Here is a 20,828-nt window from a genome sequence, read left to right on the forward strand (position 1 = left end):
GCTCGTGAGGACCGTGATCTGGGACGCACACGCCCTCCGTGAAATCTCGACAGCATGTAAACAATGAGCCCACATGACACGCAGGAGGCTGCACACACACACAAACACACGCACGCACACGCACGCGCGCGCACACACACACACACACACACACGCACACAGGTTGACACTTTAAAGGAGTCACGATCTGCTCGTGCTCGGCTCCATCAGCTGGTTGAACCGAGCGAACCTGCGACCACGAACCCTCCATTTATTTACTCTCAAACAGCAGAATGTCTCCTACGGCTTGTCTCCTCAGCTTGTCTCCTCAGCTTGTCTCCTGCGGCTTGTCTCCGATGTTAAGACCGCCATCTGCCAGCAGTCACTAAATCCTATCCGCCTCGCGGCCTCCAACCCCAATATAAGCCTCCCGCGCGGTTCATCGGACTTTAACCCGATTTAAATGAACGTCAGACGGAACAGATTCGTGTCACTTTCACAATAGATGTCGTTTTATTTTTAAAGAGTCAACAACGACATCTGGCGACAAGCTCGGTGGTCGTGTTTATTGCTTTCAGAAAGTTTACGCCGTTGCCAAAGATATCTGGCAACCTAAATGGGTTTCTGGGGGATTAAAACGACACAGCACACAGATCTTTACTTCAGTAGAAGTACACACAACAGTGCAACACAAAAGAATAATCCCAAAACAAGTTAAAGCCCCACAATCACAATTTGAGGAGAAGTAATGAAGTGTTTCAGCAAATTGCCTTTAAGTATCAAAAGTAATACAGCAGAACGGCCAGTGTTATTACCATATATAATATATATATATATATATATATTATACATATATATTAATATATTATATATAATATATATATTATATACATATATATATTATATACATATATATAATATATATAATATATATATACATATATACATATAATATATATATATTATACATATATATAATATATATATACATATATATTATATACATATATATAATATACATATATTATATAATATATATATATATATTATACATATATATAAAATATATATACATATATATTATATACATATACATATATATATATATTATATACATACACTCTATAAGGACATTGTTGCATAAGTATTACTGGTGGATTAATATGCAAATAGCATTTTACTGTTGTAACTGGTTGAGGCTAATTGTAAGACTTATGGCTGGTTGGGCAGTTCTATCTCTTCCAGTCTTTATTTGAGTCCTCAAAACATTTTTCTAAACACCAACAAATATGTCCAACCTGTATCTTTAAACAAGAGCATATCAGGTGTTCTGAGCTTCATGAGAGGCTGCGGAGAGGATCAGTTGTGACTGATGCAGAACATCGTGCCTCGCTGTGAGACATATATAAATAAACACACCTTTTAAACATTTGATATGAATTCTTTATTTGACAACAACATGCGTTTAATGAACCTCTTGTACACATTAGAGATGTATGGATAGTTTGTTGAAAGCATCTTGAGGTCATTATGAGTGAAAATATATATTTGTTATGATCTGATAATACCTCTCTCTCTCTCTCTCTCTCTCTACACACAAACAGAGACGGGAAGAAACAAGTTCAACATTTGACTAACTGCGAGTACAAATGGTTTTGATGTCCATGCTGGTGGCCCTCAGAAGATCCACCTGGAGGGCCCGTCAGGCCCCCGAAGAGCCTCACTGGGAGAGCCATAGCATCAACCCCCACCCTGCTCCTCCTCCTCCTCCTCCTCCTCCTCCTCCTCCTCATGTGGACAAGGTTCCCATCACATCAGTCACATCAAAGTGAGGCTCTGGATCCCTGAGGACAACGACAGGAGGAAGGAGGAAGGAGGGGAGGAAGGAGGGGATGCAACAGGAAATAGGTTAGAATTCAAGGGAAGAGGGAGCAGGTTATTTATAACTCAGGATACACACAACAAATGTGAATCATCAGGCACATCTGTGTGTTTTTTCACACAATGACATAAACAATCTCAGTCATGTATATTATTTGTTGCGGAGGCTTCTCCCCGTCTCAGAAAGCCTCCTGATGCAACCCGAGGCTGTTTATGGCCTCGCATGTCGCGTCGGTCTGACTCCTAACAACACAGGAGCTAATGACACACGACTTTATTACGAATACACTGAAACGTGTTGGAATTAACTTTTAGTTTCACGTTTCTATCGAATCGTTTCACCAAACTACGTTTTTGTGCAAAGTCTGTTTAAAATCGATTCTAATTCCACCGAACAAACGCTGTAATGATTCTTCTTAATTAAGGCCGAAGTCATGAATCAGTTGGAGCCTTATGAAAGCAATCAGAGCCGGAGAGTGAACGAGAAACTTTAATTCCTGCGTGGCGTTCAAGGCTATTTGTTCTGTGTTTCTTCACTGACCAAATCCAGATAATAATTACAAGTTTGGGGGTATAACATTATAACCTCGTGTAATTGGATTGACGTGATGTTTCAATTAATTTAAAGCCTCGAAAAAGAAATCATGAACTCTATTTATTTTTTAGAGCATACAATTAGAAAATAATTTAGAAGATGATTAATATGCAACAAGGCACTCGGCTGTTCAAGTCCAAACATCTAATTAACGCTTGGTTCTTTGTGCGCAAATTAATTAAATCAAGCAGAACTGTAATACTTGTTTGGTAATGGCCCGATCAATCTTCCTGGTAATCACGTTGTCTCGGGAGTTTGTTCTCCACTGAATCCCCGTGTGGAGTCGGGCTGGACGAGAGAGCTGCTGACATTCCCCTTTGGAGAAAAGCCTCCTGGTGCCACGAGGGAAACAAACATCTGTTTCCCCAAAGGGAGCAACGAGCCTCGGCTGTGTTCAGTGAGGGCGGACGGTGAAGCTTTGACGCCTGTTATAGATAAAGTTTAAAAAAAGAAGACACACAGGATGAATGTTTCAACAATGAAATCATTGGAACATCTGAAAAATACATAAAGGACTGAAAATACATCGAGGCCAAATTAAAACCCGTACAATCGTTACATGGCACGAGCAATGGAGAACAAAGTGAAGACAATACTAAGATTGCAATAAGAGATTTGGTTTGTCTTCTATATCTAAATAAATGACGTAGAAAGACCTCAGTTGACGTGAAGTCTGAGGAAGCCATCGACCAAACAAACACAAACCAACTGATAAACAACAACAACACACAGCGACGTCATCCTCCACCAGCCTGAGGCTCAGGTTCAAAACATGGACTACAGAAATGGAGGATTGGCTATTTTTCTTTATGTGACCTGTGAACATGTTATAACTTTTCTTTTCAGTGTCTTTATTAAAACATAATCCATTGTATTTAACTAGAGTTTCCATTTAAATAGTTAATTACTGTAAAGTGGGCCTGTTTCTATTCTATAGTGATACTTTAAACTCTATGTTGCACGGTAACAGCAACATATTTTATACCCAAAAGGAAGATTTTCCCGATGATTTGACAAATTTGGTATAAAAATAGTGAATAATGACTTCAAATAGCCACAGAAAGCATGAGGACGCTCACATGCTGTGTAGATGGTGACGAGGGATAAAGGGGGAGGTCAAAGACAACACAGTTTTTCAAACTCAGATTTTTATTAGTCAGTACAAGTAAAACGAAACCGAAGACGAGTATCTTCATCATCCCCTCCAAAAATGCACTTTGTCTGTCGTCGGTGTGTTGGAGGCAGAAAAAAAATAACTCACACCTCCCTCTCTTCCCCTCTTCCTTTCCTTCCCCCCCCCCCCCTCCCTCCCTCCGAGTCGACGTGTGCCGCTCTCCTTCGAGGAACTTAACGAGACGTAAAAATATCGCCGCGGGGATCTCACGCTGAGACAGCTTCACAAATATAGAACATTGGGAGTTGGGACGACGTAATATCGTTACCCTGAATACGCTAACGAGTATTGTAGAAGAAACATAATTCATATCACGTACGCTCAGCTTTTCATACCCAAAGTGATCGGATTTAAATTGATGTTTGACCAATAAGCTGCTGCCGTGAAGAGAAGCAGTCAAAACTGCTCACTGGAAGAAGAAAAAAAACGAAACGACAGCGGAAACATTGCACGGCGACATTCGTCTGTTACTCTCTTCGCCAAAAATAACGAGCGCGGCTTCAACTTCCGTGACTACCTAACTGACACTTGAGCACATGCACACACACACACTGACCTTTACCGGGCTCGCGCTCAAAATGACACGGATAATGCAACGCTTCCCACTGGGGCAAACACAAAAAGTGAATTATATATATATCTATATATATATCCACCTCTTATTTCTTTAACCTTCGGTCTTCACTCTTCAGCTCAGCAGCCCTCTCAGAGCCTACGATTTTTGTTTGCATCTCCTGGGGTTGTCTCTTGTTCTCCTCGACACCCTTTATTCTTGGCCTTTCGCCGCTTTCGTCCGGTAGCGGCTGAATGGATTCTGCTTCAGTGCCGCTTTGTCTCCAGATGCCACCTCGGTGTCTGCCCTTTGATTCCACGGCTTCAACACTGAGTGCCTAGCAAGTTACGGAACAGTCTTAAAAGCCCTGGCCCAGCCCTCATGGCGTCCACAGTGATTTGAAGAGCTCAAAGCTACATGTCCACTCAGTACCGCGGGGGAAGGAAGGGTCTTTTCGGGGGGAACATTGGTCCGGGGGGTCCGCCTCCTCTTGGCCCTGGACGTTTGTCTCTCAACCTTGGATTGGGGCCGTGGAACCGAGGGAATGGTGGTCGCGGGGGCCCTCTGGGGTGCGGGTGGTGTGCCGGGAGGGGAGGCCGATGTGGAGGCCGTAGACCGGGATGATGAATTTCAAAATGAGGCGGCGGTCTCCTCGGAGCGTATTGCGGAGGAGGGGGGCTGTGCCGCTGGTAGTCGGGGTTGTAGTAAGGGTCCTCTGAGGGGGAGCGAGGGGGAGTGAGGCGCCCTCGACCTCTGGGGAAGTGGTGCGGCGGGTGGCCTGGTCCGTAATACGGATCCTCCGGGTGGTGGTAACCTTCGTCTGGAAAGAAAAGGCCGTCACGGTGACGCAGCTCGTCTGGGTGAGGAGGGAAGTCCTCAGGGCGAGGCCGCTGAGCATCATACAGCGAATCGTCGGGATGGAATATGGATGCGTGTTTATGGTCGTGGACCACATTCCCACCGACGACCCCTTTGCCTCGGGTCCCGGGCCCTTTGCCTCGGCCTGCGCTCAGCCCCGGCTGCGGCTGCGGCTGCTGCGGCATCATCATACTGCCGGCCGCGGGAGGAGGCCCGTCAAAGACTCGAGGAGGGGGAGGGAACTTGGGGACAGGAGGGAGGTTGCTTCTGAAGAAATCAGGGGACGTGATGGCACCCTGCTGCGGGGGAAACTCTTGAGGATCCTGAAAGTGATCCGCTTTGTGTGGATGAAGTTCTGACCTGTGGTTTTCTCCAGCCTCCCCGGGCGCCGTCACATTGTAGCCTCTGGGCTGCAGAGAGTTCCCCTCCGGGTTAGCGTCACCATACCAACCACTTTCACTCACCCTTTGAAAGTCTTCCATTGTCTGTGAGCTGCTGGCGCTGCCTGGGGCTCCTTCTCCCGGCATCGGCCCTCCGGCTTGGGCAGAAAGCTGCTGGTAATGTGCACCAGGTGCGGTAACGCCATGCTCCGACATATTGGGTTTGCCATACTGGTAGAGCTGCCCGTTCTGGGCCCCGTCGGGCTGCACGCCGGGCTTGCAGCTCTGGTATGCAGCAGGGGCCGGTTGAGGAGTTTCTCCAACCGATGACTGGTTTTCCACCACATGCGTGTCCATGATCTCATCTTGAGTTGGGGTGCCTCCGCCCTCATCCCGCACCGGCGTCCCACCCTGGGGGTCTGTCCCGGTTACCGGGCTGAGGTTATCGCCTCCCGGCACAGGGTTCTTAGCAAGGCCAATGCCAAATGCATTAAAAGCGGGGTTGCCCTGCAGGAAGTTGTGGATTTTAGACTCTAAACTCTTTGAAGACAGGGACGGTTCTGGCGTCGTCAAATCCATTTCTCTGTGGAGAGCTTGGACCAGGGCGGAGGCTGGGTTGGAAGTCTGGGAGGGGGCCTGAGCGCTTGTGCTCTGCGGAGCAGTGGCGCTGTGTGAGGAAGGCTCCGGTGCAACAGAGGAGAGAGACGGGCTCTGAGAGGCCACTGCTGATGCAGATGAGGGAGAAGGAGGAATCTTGCCTGTTCTGGAGGAGTCTGAGGGGACATTTGCAGTGGGGCTTTTCAGAAGAGAAGTGATGCCTATGTGAAGAAATGGAGAATACAGAAACGTATTTTAAATGTACACTATAAAGTCTTTTGTTTTACCAATTGAACAGAGGACTCCTGATTCCCACCTTGGACTTCGGAGAGAGCACCGATGAGGTCCGTAGGACTCACGTCCACCTTCGAGAGGAGGTTAACCAGTGAACTGGCATCCTGAGAGGCCACAGAGACAGCAGGTGTCGTCTTCAACGAGGAACCAGCCGGGGCCGCCGCAGGAGGACTTTCAACTGATGGTCCTGGGAGTCGAAGAGGGACACTCGCTTAAAAAGCAATAGGAATTCAGACGTATTCAGTTCGATGCTGCCGATATTTAAAGGTTTATTTGCAAAGTTCACTGCAGGCTTCAAGAGACACCTCTCAAACACCAGCGCAAAGATGTTCTTGTGTGTGGCACATTGCATAATTAATACTAGCAGTGGATTTTCTTTTGCCAGTTAGAACAAAGTTATTATGATGTTTGAGTAACAACCAGCGCTCACCTGTGTTCTTCATGACCGAGTTCAAACTGTTGAGGATGGAGCCAATTTTACCCAAGTCGACACTTTCCACTGCAGCTGCAGGGCCCACGACATGGGCCTCTGCAGGAGCCACTACAGGGCCCGCTACAGGGGCCACTGCAGGGGCCGCTATAGGAGTCGCTACAGAAGCCACTACACGGGCCGCTGCAGGAGCCGCTATAGGAGCCACTATAGGAACCGCTATCGGGGCCGCTACAGGAGCCGTGACCTGTATGGCGAGCTGCTCTGTTGCTACTGATGTCTCTGTTTTTGAAGACACCTTTGGGTTGGTGCAGCATTCACTCTGCTCCTCAACTGAGGAGAAACATACAGCAGAGAGAGAGAGAGAGAGAGAGAGAGAGAGAGAGCGCGTTTGGATGTTATTAGATATCCACTCAATAAAACACATTTAATCTTGTCATTGTATTTCTACAAGTGCAGATAATTTATGAGACCAGGAAGTTTATGCTAATAAATGAGTAGAGTGGAATATGCCGCCAATGAAACAGTTGAGCTTTCTGTGAAAAAAAAGAAAATAATTGCAATAAACGAGCCGTGTATCAAAAAAGAAATTGATTAGAAAAAAAATAAAATGGTGACCAAGTTAAAAGAGAAAACTTAACATCCTGATGTCATTATGAAAAACAATCTTATACTGGCTTTACGATATGATGCGTCATGTTTAAATAATGTACGGCTGCAAAAAATATTTCCATTATGAATTAATCTGCTGATTCTTTTCTCAAATAATCAATTATTAGTTTTTCCTCTCTAAATTGTCCAATTTCAGTGCTATAATGTTAACAGGAGAAGTAGAGCATTCAACGCCATCATAAATGGTACAATCCTTAACAAATGCAACATTTAAGAACATATACATACGAGTAAAATGTTCAGAGTTGATTATTAACAAAGATCATTATGAAAAGTGAAGCAGCCATTGGAGCCAATGGAAACATGACCTGGACATAAAATGCAATAAAATAGCAGAAACATGGCCGCCTGCTGTGGTAAACACGCATCTGATTTTAACGAGATGCCTCTGCGGGTGGGGAGCAGTGTGCCAGCCAAATTGGCTGGAACACACTGGAAGAAATACTTGGATCGACGTTGTTGACATACGAAGGCTGCGATGAGAGTTCTGTGGCTTTCTGCGTGATTCACAGCTCTATTTATAGCTGAGCTTCTCCATTTCATTGGTTCAAAACATGTTCTGCACATAATAACACTGCCAGAGACATTCAAGTCTAAATATTGAGCTTAAAAAGCCCTCAGTGTGTGGTCAGTCGCTAAAGGGACAGCTCACACCCCCAAACATGTTTCTTCTTACCTGTGATGTCGACTGGAGAGACGTCGGCCTTCTCTAGAATGTAATAAGCACTTTGGCACGCGGGGCTCAAAAATACACACGAACAACAGCGATGTCTCGTTCCAGAAATCACGACCTGGTGACTGAAGATAATCCACACACCACCTTGAGGCGAGCAGTTTCACGTAGGATCTATTTTCTTTCGACCACGAGTCTCTCTCGCAGACGAGAGGCGTGGGCTCGTTACAGGCCAGATGTAAACATTCCTTATGTTTAGCAGGTTTGGTCAGCTATAAAATATAAAATCAAGCTTCTCGTGAGTAGGTGCAGGCTTCCTTCTGCGCGGTGGAAAAAGAAAATAGTGCCGATATGAATTTGCTCACAAGGTCTGTGGATGAAATTGAGTAATCGGGTCATGATTTCTAGAAGGCGACATCGTTTTCCAAATGTTTTTGCTTGTTTTCCCCTTTGAGCACCAAAAACCGTGTGCCATAGAGACGCATTATCTTCAAGAGGAGGCAGACATCTATTCGCTTGATATCTCCAAAACGAGGCAACTCACACCAAAACAACAGTTAGGAAGGGGAAACTGATTTTGGGGTGAAGTGTCCCTCTCAACTACCTGCAGCCCACGCCTCACCTATAATGCCGCCGCCTTCAATTTCCTCCTCAGAGAGCTCCATGTCTTCAACTTCCCGGTTGTCGTTCTGGCCGAGAGCCGGCGTGCGTTTGGGGGATCCTCCCGGCGAGGACAGCGGGCTCGGGGCCGGCGGCTCGGCCTCGTCGTCCATGGCGCAGCCGTCGAGGTCGGAATCGGGATGGGCCAATTCCAGACCACGAAAAGGGGACTCCGATCCGGTTGGAGACGGCGCGTCTGCAGAGGGCGAGGGGATGGGCGACTCGTCCAGGTCTGGCAGGTTGGCCTTCAGGGTGTCCAGTTTACGCTTCAGATGAGACACCCGATTGGCGAACGTCTGGTAGGCCTTGAGAGGAGGTCGTCAAGGGTCAGCGACGGAACGTAAAACACAAACAAAACACGGCCGACCAACAGCTTCTAGAGCCAGCTTCAAGTTCCACTCACAACCCAGAAAATAATCAACGATCACTCAATTATTTGTCATATTAAGTCAGAACATTCATCTTTTCCATCTTCCTCTCATGTCACAGTTAATACGTTTAAACTATCGTACGTGGTGCATCTAATGTACTACTGCTTTTTGCAGCAATTCATTAGCATTATGGCTCATTTTACAAGCACATAGATTTACATTTCAAGAGAAATTATGCGCCACCAAATAATTGAGCTAAAACAAATCTATTCTGTGCTTCATGATTTAGTTTGCATGTTTTCTAGAATCCATATTTACCTGCACTCGATGGCTCACGTTCTCTCTCTACCCCTCCGGCATGCGGCCGTTCACATGCTTGTTTGCCCAAAACGTGAGATTGTTACACTTAGCATTTAAATTTGTGAGTTCTGGCCAAACACTTGTTTTGTGACTTCACAGTGACCTTTGACCACCAATTTAAAATTATAATTCTCAAACTGGACGTTTCAGTCAAATCTGAAGAAAATCTGAAGTTTAACTTGTTGGGGGGGTTTCATGCTACTGAGCAGCTGTCATAGAAACGAACGGTGCGCCGCCTCCAACGCTGTATTCTGTTTTCCTTACATATCCACGATTGTACCGCTGTGCCAGGTTGAGTAACACAACAACTATTTGACCACACACACACTCACATTAGCAACAATCTTGACCTCCTTGTACTGCATCTCGTAGAAGATGTCTGCGTTCTTGAGCGCCTCCATGACAGGGGGCCCCGTTTCGATTTGTTTGTCGAAGAACTTAACAAACTCCTGTAGTTGGGCACTTCCTTCTTCAAAGTCCTTCGAAAATTTCTTTCCTCCGGCCTTATCTAGAATAACAAGGCATGTAAGGACGATTTGTTTTAAGGCAATGCAAGAAAGAAAAGAGACACTCCTGGTCTTGAAACCAAGACACATCTGCGTGTTGCAGTAGGACCGGCAATACGACTGCAGACTAATCGACTGAAGGAAGCACCTTTGAGTCTCTTCAGGGCATCAGAGCTGCAGATGTCGATCCTCATCGCCGCCAGCTGTTTTTCTCTCATGTCCACCTCCTCCAGAGACTTTTTGTACTTGGATAGTTCCTCGACTAGCGCTTGGGGCTAAAGCAGGGGACCGACACAATATTAGATTAAAAGGAGAAGAAAGGGGCAGCTACAAGCATAACAGCTTTTATTCGCTTTATTCGTAACACCGCTGTAATTCAGTTTGGGATTAGTTTGTTTAACCTTGAAAGTCTTTCTTACCACAAACTCCGCAACAATCTTGGAGTGTAGATCTGCTTTAGACTCAACTGGAGCTTAAAGAAAGAAGAATTGAATTAAAAATGACATCAAACAGCTAACCTTTGTAAGTTACAATATAATTAAATAAAAAAGGTCAGACATGGTAAAAACAGAGTTATATATGAATAGATGCATGGGAGCCAATAGGCTGACAGCACACTGTGACTAATAAAACCATGTGAAGTCTCGATCTAATGCGTTTCAAAAAGTTATAACACAGATCAAAACTTTGCAGGATTGGTGTTGTAATGAGGTATTAATTAAAATGTCAAATGAAAAAGAAAAGAAAAGGCAAAGAGACTTACTTTTTTGCTCTCCAGGTGTCTCGGGAGGAGACTCGTCTTTGACTAAGCTGCTCCTGAGCTCGGTGATGAGCGTGCCCGAGTACACCCCCCGCTCCTCCCAGATGGACAGTATCCTCTCCACTGATTTAATTACTTTGGGGTCACCTTCATTGCTGGAGAAAGAAGAAGGAATGACTGAATAAGAACAATGGCGCAAGAGGATTTATATGTTGTTGTTTTATTAGACTAAACTAAAGTGAGAAAGGAAAGCAAGAGATGAGGCTGACAGGAAGAAGAGAAAGACTAGGGCACAAGACAAAGACACCAGTCCTGCGCCTGATGGACTGGACATGATGATCACGCATCAGGTCTCAGACAGGAGCCTCCGGCGCAGCATCAAACCACATCTCCACCAACTACTTACCCGACCAGCAAGAAGGCTTCGGGGAGCATGTCGGCGAACGCCGTACGGTAAACAATGGCATTTTTCCTTTTGCAGTTCTGAATGACATCGTTGGCGACGAAAAAAAGGTTGAGTCTGTGTGAGGTATTAGCTGTGAGAGGAGAGAGAGACAACAGGGTGAGTTGGACTGCTGAGGAAGGAGCCGACTCCAAATAACCAGCAAAGAGGCTCTTTCAACAGTGTACTAATATATAGATATGACTAGAGCTGGAATATTTAGACTATTATAAAGATTAACTAATACTCTACTTTGTAAAATGTCTTAAAACCAGAACTCAAATAAATTACCTGCAGCCAAACATATTAATTTAGCAAACAAATCTTAGCATTTGCTAAACTGTAAATCTAAACTAAACTTAAACCGTTTCTTTAATTCACAGAAAGAATCAAACTCAACTGCAGAAATGCAATTATTTCATGGAAGAACGTGTGAACAAAACTGAGAATCGTACTCGTCCATTTTTTTAAATATGCAACAAATATCATTTCAGTGCTTTTAAAAGTCCTATAGAATAAAAATCAGCCATAGAAATGCTGAATATAACTCAATTCATAAAATGACCATCTTGATTAAAACTAACACATTTTATCATGGTGCAAACTAAGAATTTTAAACAGTAAATATCCCAATTTTGAAACACTATATCTTCAAAAAAACACCACGAACAACTCCCAACCAATAAATAAACATAAAAAGGCAAATTCCTGCAAACACAGTTTCCATTGAGTCATTTAAATCCTCCAGGTGGTAGAAAAAACAACAACTTTTTGACTACAAAACAGGAAACAGCAAACATCTCAGTCATGTGTCAAGTTATTAAAAGGCGATGTGACGGCTACATATAAGAACTAGAATGGGCACTCAGTAGAGCGCATACCTTCGCATATCACAAGATTGGGCATTGAATTATGAACATTTTGGCATTAGTTGCATGCCAATTGGATATAAATTGACCGTGCTATGGTAAAAAGAAGATGTTGAGCTTTTCATGACCTTGACCTTTGACCCGATCAATCCCAAAATCGAATCAAATGGTCCCCGGATAATAACCAATCATCCCACCAAATTTCATGCGATTCGGTTTAATACTTATGCGAATAACACACAAATAAATGGCTAATACAACATCGATACATCACATATTCATGTTGTACATCAATGAAATATATTATTACCCTATTGAGTGTTTGTCTGTTATTTTATTCTGATCAACACCATGCAGGAGTTTTGTTTTATTGTGACACTCTTGGAGTGGCGTCTGTAAATGCACAACTTGAATAATAAAAACTAAACGAAATTCAGTCTAAACCCAAAATATAGTTTCCTGCATAACAAGAACTTCAAGTGGGTCAATCCCCGTTTTACTTCATTTTATTTAACACCAAAAACAGTTTAGAAACAACAGGGAGCTCTTCAGGTTCGCAGAATGGCATCTGCAATAAACTAAAAAAACAACTGAATGTAATTGCCTTGTATGACTGTTATTCCATGCAGCTATATATTAACCGATGATTAAAAGTTTTAAAAAAAAGCATAATTATTGCAACTATTAGCTGCCTTTCTATCAAATGGCACAAAGGAAATCAAAACGCACCATAGACATCTCCAAAAGACTATTTAATCTAATTATGATTATTGTGGATATATTGTATTCTCTAAGGACACAACCAACAGTTATGTTCCTTATTGGTTTGTCTTTCATTTTGTTTTGTTTCTGATATTTTAACCGAACTTGTGCTGGCAGCTTTGGACTCTTATCTGGTTGCAGGAGGGGGACCGCAGACATGTTCATACGACATACAACATGTTTATCTTCAAAATATATCACCACATTTCATCTTATGTCGGAGTCAACTTTGATCACTTATGTTCTGAATGATTTTGTAGAATAATTTAACAACTCCAGCATCAGTCGTCTTAAATACCATCGGGAATGTTTAAACACGCACAACTCAACCCAATAAACAACGAGAAAAGACCAGTGACCACCTGTTTGATGCGTCTTCAGGACGTCTCGTGCCCACAGTAAGAAGCGACACGAAGACGAACAGATGGAGAAAGACGTGATTCAAGACCTCAGCTCAACAGAGACGCTCGTGAACGCCAAACAAGGTGCAGCGCTGGGGAAAGCTGCATATTTGTATTCTGCTCAGATTTTAGTGAATATGAATATATTTAAAGAAATAAATCTCTTTGCACATGCAACTTATATCACTCCCTCTGCTAATATCCTGTAAATCAGGGAAAACTTCCAAAAGCAAGGTTATTTTCAATATCAACTGGGGTATTCGTTATCTTTAATGCCAACCAGTTCATCACAATAAAATACCCAAACATACTTACAGATGCTTTCATAAGTCACCAGACAGTCAACTGAAGAGTATTGCATTTTTAAAAGTTTAATTTAAAACATTAAATCAACCATTTCGTCAGTCAGAACAGTATAAAGCGATGTATGGACATGACAGTCACTCTCAGGAGAAGCAGAACAACACCGTGCAGACCGTGCAGCACGGTGTCGTTCTGGGCCCCTGTGGACTCAAAGTTTCCACCACGTCCAGCGCAACATCACGACAGACAGCAGCTGTCATGTATTGTGCATTTTAGTGGCGCAAATAAAGTACACGTTGTAGTAACTAAATTGCCAAAACGCAACTGATACCTGGGACCTTTAGGGCTACAAACACGTTAACAAAACGGTTATGTGACGCTAATAACGTCACATGAATTAATACCGGCTTCAAATGAGGAACAACAATGTTTACAAGCCAGCAATAATATGACCAGGAAGCATCTGACAGTGTCGTCACTATTCAGTATCAACACGTGATCTGTACTAAAACAGGAGAACTAAGTTATATATGTGTGTGTGCGATTTAATATATATGACATGTATATTTATACGTTTATATATATTAATGTATATATTTATATATGACACATATACATATATATATTGAGTGTGTGATTTAATATATATTTATATATACACATATATATATACACACATATATATACACATATACATACATACACATACAGGACTGTCTCAGAAAATTAGAATATTGTGATAAAGTTCTTTATTTTCTGTAATGCAATTAAAAAAACAAAAATGTCATGCATTCTGGATTCATTACAAATCAACTGAAATATTGCAAGCCTTTTATTCTTTTAATATTAATATTTTTTAATTGCATTACAGAAAATAAAGAACTTTATCACTATATTCTAATTTTCTGAGACAGTCCTGTATATATATACACATATATATATACATATATAAACACATATATATATATACACACACATATATACATACATATATATACACACATACATATATATATACATATTATACACATACATATATAAACACATATACATATATATACACATATATATATACATATACATACACATATATATACACATATTATACATATACATATATAAACACATATACATATATATACACATATATATATATACATATATACATATATACACACATATATATATACGTTTATATATATATATATTTATGACATATATAGGTTTATGATACATATATATTCATGTATACATATATATTTACATATATGACATCATGGTGACATGATTCTACCGTCATTGCCCCTAAACGAGCTCATCAGCAACTGTCCGCTGCCCGGTGACGCGAGTTACGCGAGTTACTCACATTTCCTCAAACACTTGATCCAGTGTCGCACGATCAGGCTGTGGTACTTCTTGTTGTCGATGCACCACGACGAAAGTCCCTGGATGGAATCCATCGTGTTGGAAACACCGCGAAACTTCTTCTCCAGAGTCGAGTCCAGAGAGCCGCCCGCCGCGGCCCCCGCTCCCGCTGCCATGACCGGAGGAGCTCGCGCTGCGCTCTACCATTACAAACGCCAACTGAAGTTAGCGGTAGCGCGCGCTCGGCTTAGCTTGCGAGCTTAACGGAGCGCAGGCATCATCGCGGTTAGCGGCATGTTGGAGGCTCACGACCTGTTTACTAGTCGGTGTGCTGTTGCCAATCACTTCCCGGTTCTTTAACGTATCCACCGCGGGGCTCGGTACCACATCTAGCCGTTTGTGTAACCTAGCATGTCTGGCTAAAACTTAGCGCCTTACGACATCCTGGAAGTCTGTTTACTCGTGCTAGTAAAGTGCCGAGGGACACTTCCGCAAAGGCGATATGATTGTGGCGCCCCCTAGCGGCACGGAAGCTGATATTTGCTAGCGCCACCTGCTGCGTGGGATTTTTTATTTAAACATTTTGGAAACTTTTAATAGCTAAAAACACCACAACAATATGAAACCACATGAACCAGACCATTCAATAATTATAGAAAAATATGTGTTTATCAATCACTCACCATTAATGACAATCTCATTTACAAGAAACCAAGAAATAGCCCAAAACAAATGGAAATTAAAAACAAGATAAATTAAAGATGTACAACTGGGGGATACGATGTTTACTCATCGTTCAATTTCTTTCCTATAGAAATGAAAGATGTGTAACAGAGCACAACAAATCCAAAACAGTGCACTGTTGTTTTCCACCTCATACAGTTTGAATGACTGATGATGGAGTTTCAGGCAAGTTTATGGTTACCTTTAGGTCAAACAAAATGTAAGGCTGAGTGGTGACAAACCACCAGAGATGAAACACCATTCAACACGAATGATATCTGATTTAAAATGTGTTCTGGCATTTTGGGGAGAAATTCTAAGCTAAATGTAATCTGGATAAGTCTCAAGGTCCTGTAAAGCATTCATCCATCGATGAAAAAAAAAAGAAGCTGATCCCCATAAACAGATATTTAATGAGTCATTCCAGGTAAATCCATGCCAATGTACAAGGGATCAAATATATTATGCCTGTTCTCAAATATAAAAATAGTCACTTAAAAAACTAAATTATGTTATAAAATGTTCATTTTCAACTCTTTCCATACAAATCAAGTTCACTCACTGGCTGTAAAATGGAGTAACTTACTGATACCGCATTGCTCTTGAACTATAAGTGCAACTACATCTGTTTTTATTGACATAGAAAAAATGTGGATTGTTACATGCTAATAAATAAAGACATAGGGACAGTGATGCATAGAATATGATAATGCATAGCGGTTTAGTTTGGCACATTGTGGCAGCCCTTGCGCCCCTATAAGGTCAAATCAATCAGCTGGCTAAATACTATTTTAACTTAAGCTAAATGCCATTTCTATCTGTGCTCATTTCTTTTGTAACTGTAGTAGGGCTGCCTGCACCTAACAATTATTTAACACAAATTGAGCCGCCAATTATTTCCTATATATGGTCCTACGTGTTGCCTCGCTTTTATATAAACAATGTATGTTTTTTTTACTGTCGAGCCATGATATGAAAAAATACCAAACAGAGCACGGACTGCTTTAAAACATTACACATGAAAAGTATTTCCAACATCATTTTAACTTTGTAAAAGTCAATGTATACAAAAGTGAGACTCTTACAGACAAACAATACACAGTTCTTGGTATTGTAGATCAATAATTCTGATGTAATAAAAACAACAACCGGTGAGTTAAGGGTTAATGAGTGTGCCACTGCATTACTCCGCCTCTTCGGGTTTACATGCCTTGCCGTAATCACAGACTGGCTCTGCGTCAAACTTTATCCTTATGTAATCTAGTCCAACCCTCCGGCTTCACTCATGCAGTGGCACCTCCACGTGGTAGCAAGGACAGCTAAGTTGAGTAAGTTGTAATCATGATGTCACTAGAGGACACAGAGCTGTCCTGTGTGGCCAGGCTTTTACAAGGGCAGGGCAGAGGAAGCTCAGACGGCTTTCGGTTCTCATTTTCTCTCTTGCCACATGAATATAATGGCCTGCTTAAAGTGACAGTGCCGTACGTAAACTCATGCTCAGCTGGTCGTGCTGCGCCTTCCTCCGAAGCCCTCGGCTTCTTGGGTGATCCTGGTAGACATGTGGCAAGTGGAGTTGCAGCCTGGAAGCTCCCATGTTCATAGTGCTTAGTTAGGATTTTGCTGGGGTTGTCGCGGTCTGAACAGCTCAGCTTTCTTTTCTGAAGCGAAAAAGTAAAACCAAAAAATAAATACCATAAGAAACCAAGGCCTTAAAACTGAAAACTACAGTTTATTACAACTTTAGTTGAGCCGATTTAAGGTAAAACCCAAGATTTAAATCATGAAACATTCTTTTTGATGCCTCCTATATTCATGCTTTATATAGTTCCACCAAATCTTTACAGTAGAATTGTTTTCATGCTCTCGTTTCAGATTTATGTTTTTATCTTGTACCTTCTTTTGCCTTGCTGTATATTCTGATATATTTCACATGGATAATTGTTTTAATAAAATACAAATAGACCCATGGTTTTATCAATGTACACTTGTAAAGGTACTGGCATATGGTTAAATCCAATTTGAAGCTCACCTTCACTGGCATGTGGAGCTGGTTTTGGCACCAGTGTGGCCGGACTCTGGGAGTGGTGGTCTGGCTTGGTATGTCTGTGGACTGATATGCCACCCGAGGGAACCATATTTTGAGCATCATCTCTATCTGCAGCAGGTTTTGGAGGTATTTCTCACTGCAGGAAAAAATAAATGTAAAAAATCGAAGTTAGGCGACAAGCATTAACAACAATGCTGGGTATGGATGACCATTACAATATCCCCCTGATACTGTCACAATTATTAGGTTTGCTACTTGAGTTGGACTTACCCCATTTCAGGTCTCTGTAGAATTCCAAGAATCCTCTGCAATCTGTCGATGGCAACACTCTGCTGGAAACTCGATAGACCTGCAGCAATTAAAACCCAACAAGGTAAATAAACACATTAAATACAGGAAGTACTGAAAATGTAACACAATAGTCATGTTTGATATTGCTCAACCAACATACCTTTGTCAAACCGCCCAGTCTTTAGTCCATGTAGAAGTTCCAGCAAAGGACTGATAAAACGCCGCAAATCTGCACACTGAGAATATAGGAAGACAAGTCAGTTACAACTGATCTGATATTTGGCTGACGGCAATGCCGAAATGAAGACCTAGGAATCAGTTTAAGAGTGCTCACTTTCTGCGCGAAGGTCCGGTCCCCAGGTGTCGCTGAAGATGAGCCGAGCGCGGCGGCTCCATGAGAAGAGGCCTGGTCGGGTCGCTTCGTTTCGGCAGGGCAGCGTTCAGGCCCGTTGCCCTTAGACCTCGAGTGCAGCTGGTCTGAAAGAGCTGGGAAGAGCGTGATTCCGTTGTCGCCAGCGAGACTCTTTCTTATGCAACTGTCCCCTTCTCCCTCTGAGAAGACGTCCGCTTCGTCCTCCGTCTGCTCACTCTCACTCAAGAGATGGCTCGAGGTGGAGCTCAGCGAGTCATAAGATGGCCATTTGGAAGAGTTGCCCAATGAATTCATCTGTGGGGAAACACAGGGAGAAATTAAACACCACCCAGATGTCCAAACAGAACTCAATGACACTGGGCAAATTCCAACTGGCAGAGTTGCCGTACACTAAATCGGGTGGATGTCTTTCAGTTGCACAAGTGAGATGCCAATCCCCTAGTGACTATCAAGTTAAACATTTGAACAAATCAGATACTTGCTACATCAAAAGGTCAATACGCTATTGCACAATTTAAATATTCCTATTAAAAAAAGGCATTGACAATCATATTACTGAGTTATCATGGAGGCAAGCTAGATCATTGCAAACATGTATATTCTCAAACATAAATCACAGTACTGACATTACATCGATTCCTTATTACATAGTAAATTGTGTCTATAAATCTTTTCACATCACAATCCCGATATGAATAAAAAATAAACCAAACACAATCCTTTTATCAGTCATAAAAAAAGTGCACGTGTTGCCAAGAGCTGTGCGTAATGTATTCACCAAATATCGGCAAGTACAATATAATGGATATTATGTTTCACATTGGAGGGAGCGCACAAAGGATCTGCTCCTATTTGACGTAGCAAATCAACTGGGGCGGCTTTAGCTCAGTGGGGTAAGAGGGCCGTCCTGCAACCGCAGGGCTGAACCCCAGTTGCTTCCTGGGCGCTTCACCGCAGCCCACTGGGATGGGTTAAATGCAGAGAACTAATTTCCCCTTGGGGATAAATAAAAGTGTATATTCTATTCTATTCAAATCATCCAGTCTGGAGAGACACGCGTAGGTGCGCGCGTGAGTGTGTTTGAATATGTGCACGCGCGCTCGGTGCTCCAGCAGAGACCTGGTCCTCTGAAGACAGATGTGTGGACTGTAGGTACATCACCTCATCTAACCTCAACAGCAATAACACACCTTTCACCTGCGTTGTGGTTTTGGCATTCAAAGTCGTGTGTGTCAAGCACGTTCAATTACCACGGCTGACGTTACGTTTCTTATTAACGTAACTAAGAGCAGATCACTCCTAACTTGTTCTCCATATCGACGCTATAACTTATATAATTTACAAAGTACGACGGTTTGATCCTGAACTAATCAGGAAATACTCCATAAATAATATTGGAATTATAAACTGAAGTTACATTTACTATCATATCATAGTACAAGTCGAGTTTGATGAACAGAAAAATTGAGAGTTCTTACCTTGTCGGAGCAGAACTGGATTCACAGGAAATGGTTAAAAAAAAAGTACTACACGGTAAAGCTCGAGGAGGAAGAGGAGTTAACACTTTCAATTCGTGAATAAATAACGTGAACGAGGCTCTCTGAGAGGAAAGACGTGTCCAAACAGCGGCTCTGCCTGTGACCCGGTGCTCGCGCTGTCCCACCCTGCTCCTTCTCTGGTCGCGCGCTTCGTTCACTCTGTCAGACGCTCAGCCTGCTCCACATGTACCCTCCGTGTACAACCGACGCGACACGTGCTGGCTTGGTGCTGGGCCGCGATTGGCTGAAGGGAGGTTCGATCCGCTCCTCATTGGCTCGGAGACGTGGCCAATCAGCGGCATTCAGAGCGCCAGTTGGCTGGTAAATGCGTAGGTCCCATCGCACGCTTAACGGCTGCACGTGTTGGTGGTGTGGCTGGCGAACGAGAGGAGAAGCACGCGGCAGCTAGCATGTGCATACAATGTCGGTATGCAAATGAGGTCACATTGGGCTTCCGTTCATAGATACGATACGTTTAATGGCAATAACAAAGCAGCTACGGATCAGGCTGGTAGAATGTGTTAACTAGACCCTTCCTTTTTTCAATATGTTTGCGATGGTGTTTTTTTTATTAGGCCTATGTATGTTTTACCTTTATGAAAAGTGTTCCTCTATTTCTCTAAAGAAGACACCTACTGCAGGAAGACACAGGATAGATATGTAGGCGTTGTTGTGAAAGACAAAGTACAAGTATAAAACAACATAGCATCATATTTTACCATATGTAATGCCCCACTACATGGTCATCTATGGCCATCCTTATAGTCCACCTTCTTCCATAGGACTATAAAAAAAAACAGCAAGAAAAGGTGCATAGAAAAAAAGCTTTTAAATATTAATTCATAGCTGCATTTTTAAAGAAGATTATACACCTTCAGCCAAATGGGATTTGATTGTGTTGTTTGAGCAGCAGAAGCACCACGTTCTTCCTGAAGTGAATGCACATGGCAGACAAGATTATGAGATGTGGC

General features: G+C 42.7%; 2 protein-coding genes across 3 annotated transcripts; both read right to left on the reverse strand.

Moving 5' to 3' along the window:
- Positions 1-1,399: 1,399 nt before the first annotated feature.
- rprd2a (regulation of nuclear pre-mRNA domain containing 2a) lies at positions 1,400-15,340 on the reverse strand. Of its 2 annotated transcripts, XR_008832039.1 has the most exons (11): positions 14,887-15,340; positions 11,150-11,279; positions 10,747-10,898; positions 10,403-10,455; positions 10,132-10,258; positions 9,810-9,985; positions 8,709-9,051; positions 6,742-7,074; positions 6,334-6,498; positions 2,658-6,238; positions 1,400-1,823 (listed from the first exon to the last, which is right to left on the reverse strand). XR_008832039.1 is itself a non-coding variant. In XM_056416704.1 (10 exons), the coding sequence occupies exons 1-10, from the start codon at positions 15,059-15,061 to the stop codon at positions 4,608-4,610; spliced, it is 3,285 nt and encodes a 1,094-aa protein (XP_056272679.1). In that variant the 5' UTR covers positions 15,062-15,340; the 3' UTR covers positions 1,400-4,607. The 2 variants fall into 2 exon arrangements, 1 of the variants encoding a protein (XP_056272679.1); XM_056416704.1 differs by having other exon boundaries at positions 1,400-6,238.
- Positions 15,341-16,001: 661 nt separating this feature from the next.
- Positions 16,002-20,007, reverse strand: ciarta (circadian associated repressor of transcription a). Its single transcript, XM_056412472.1, has 6 exons — positions 19,798-20,007; positions 18,281-18,613; positions 18,107-18,182; positions 17,926-18,004; positions 17,638-17,791; positions 16,002-17,266 (listed from the first exon to the last, which is right to left on the reverse strand). The coding sequence occupies exons 2-6, from the start codon at positions 18,611-18,613 to the stop codon at positions 16,928-16,930; spliced, it is 981 nt and encodes a 326-aa protein (XP_056268447.1). The 5' UTR covers positions 19,798-20,007; the 3' UTR covers positions 16,002-16,927.
- Between the last annotated feature and the right edge of the window lie 821 nt (positions 20,008-20,828).

The sequence above is a fragment of the Pseudoliparis swirei genome, chromosome 1 (genome assembly GCF_029220125.1).
Source record: "Pseudoliparis swirei isolate HS2019 ecotype Mariana Trench chromosome 1, NWPU_hadal_v1, whole genome shotgun sequence".
Classification (NCBI taxonomy): domain Eukaryota; kingdom Metazoa; phylum Chordata; class Actinopteri; order Perciformes; family Liparidae; genus Pseudoliparis; species Pseudoliparis swirei.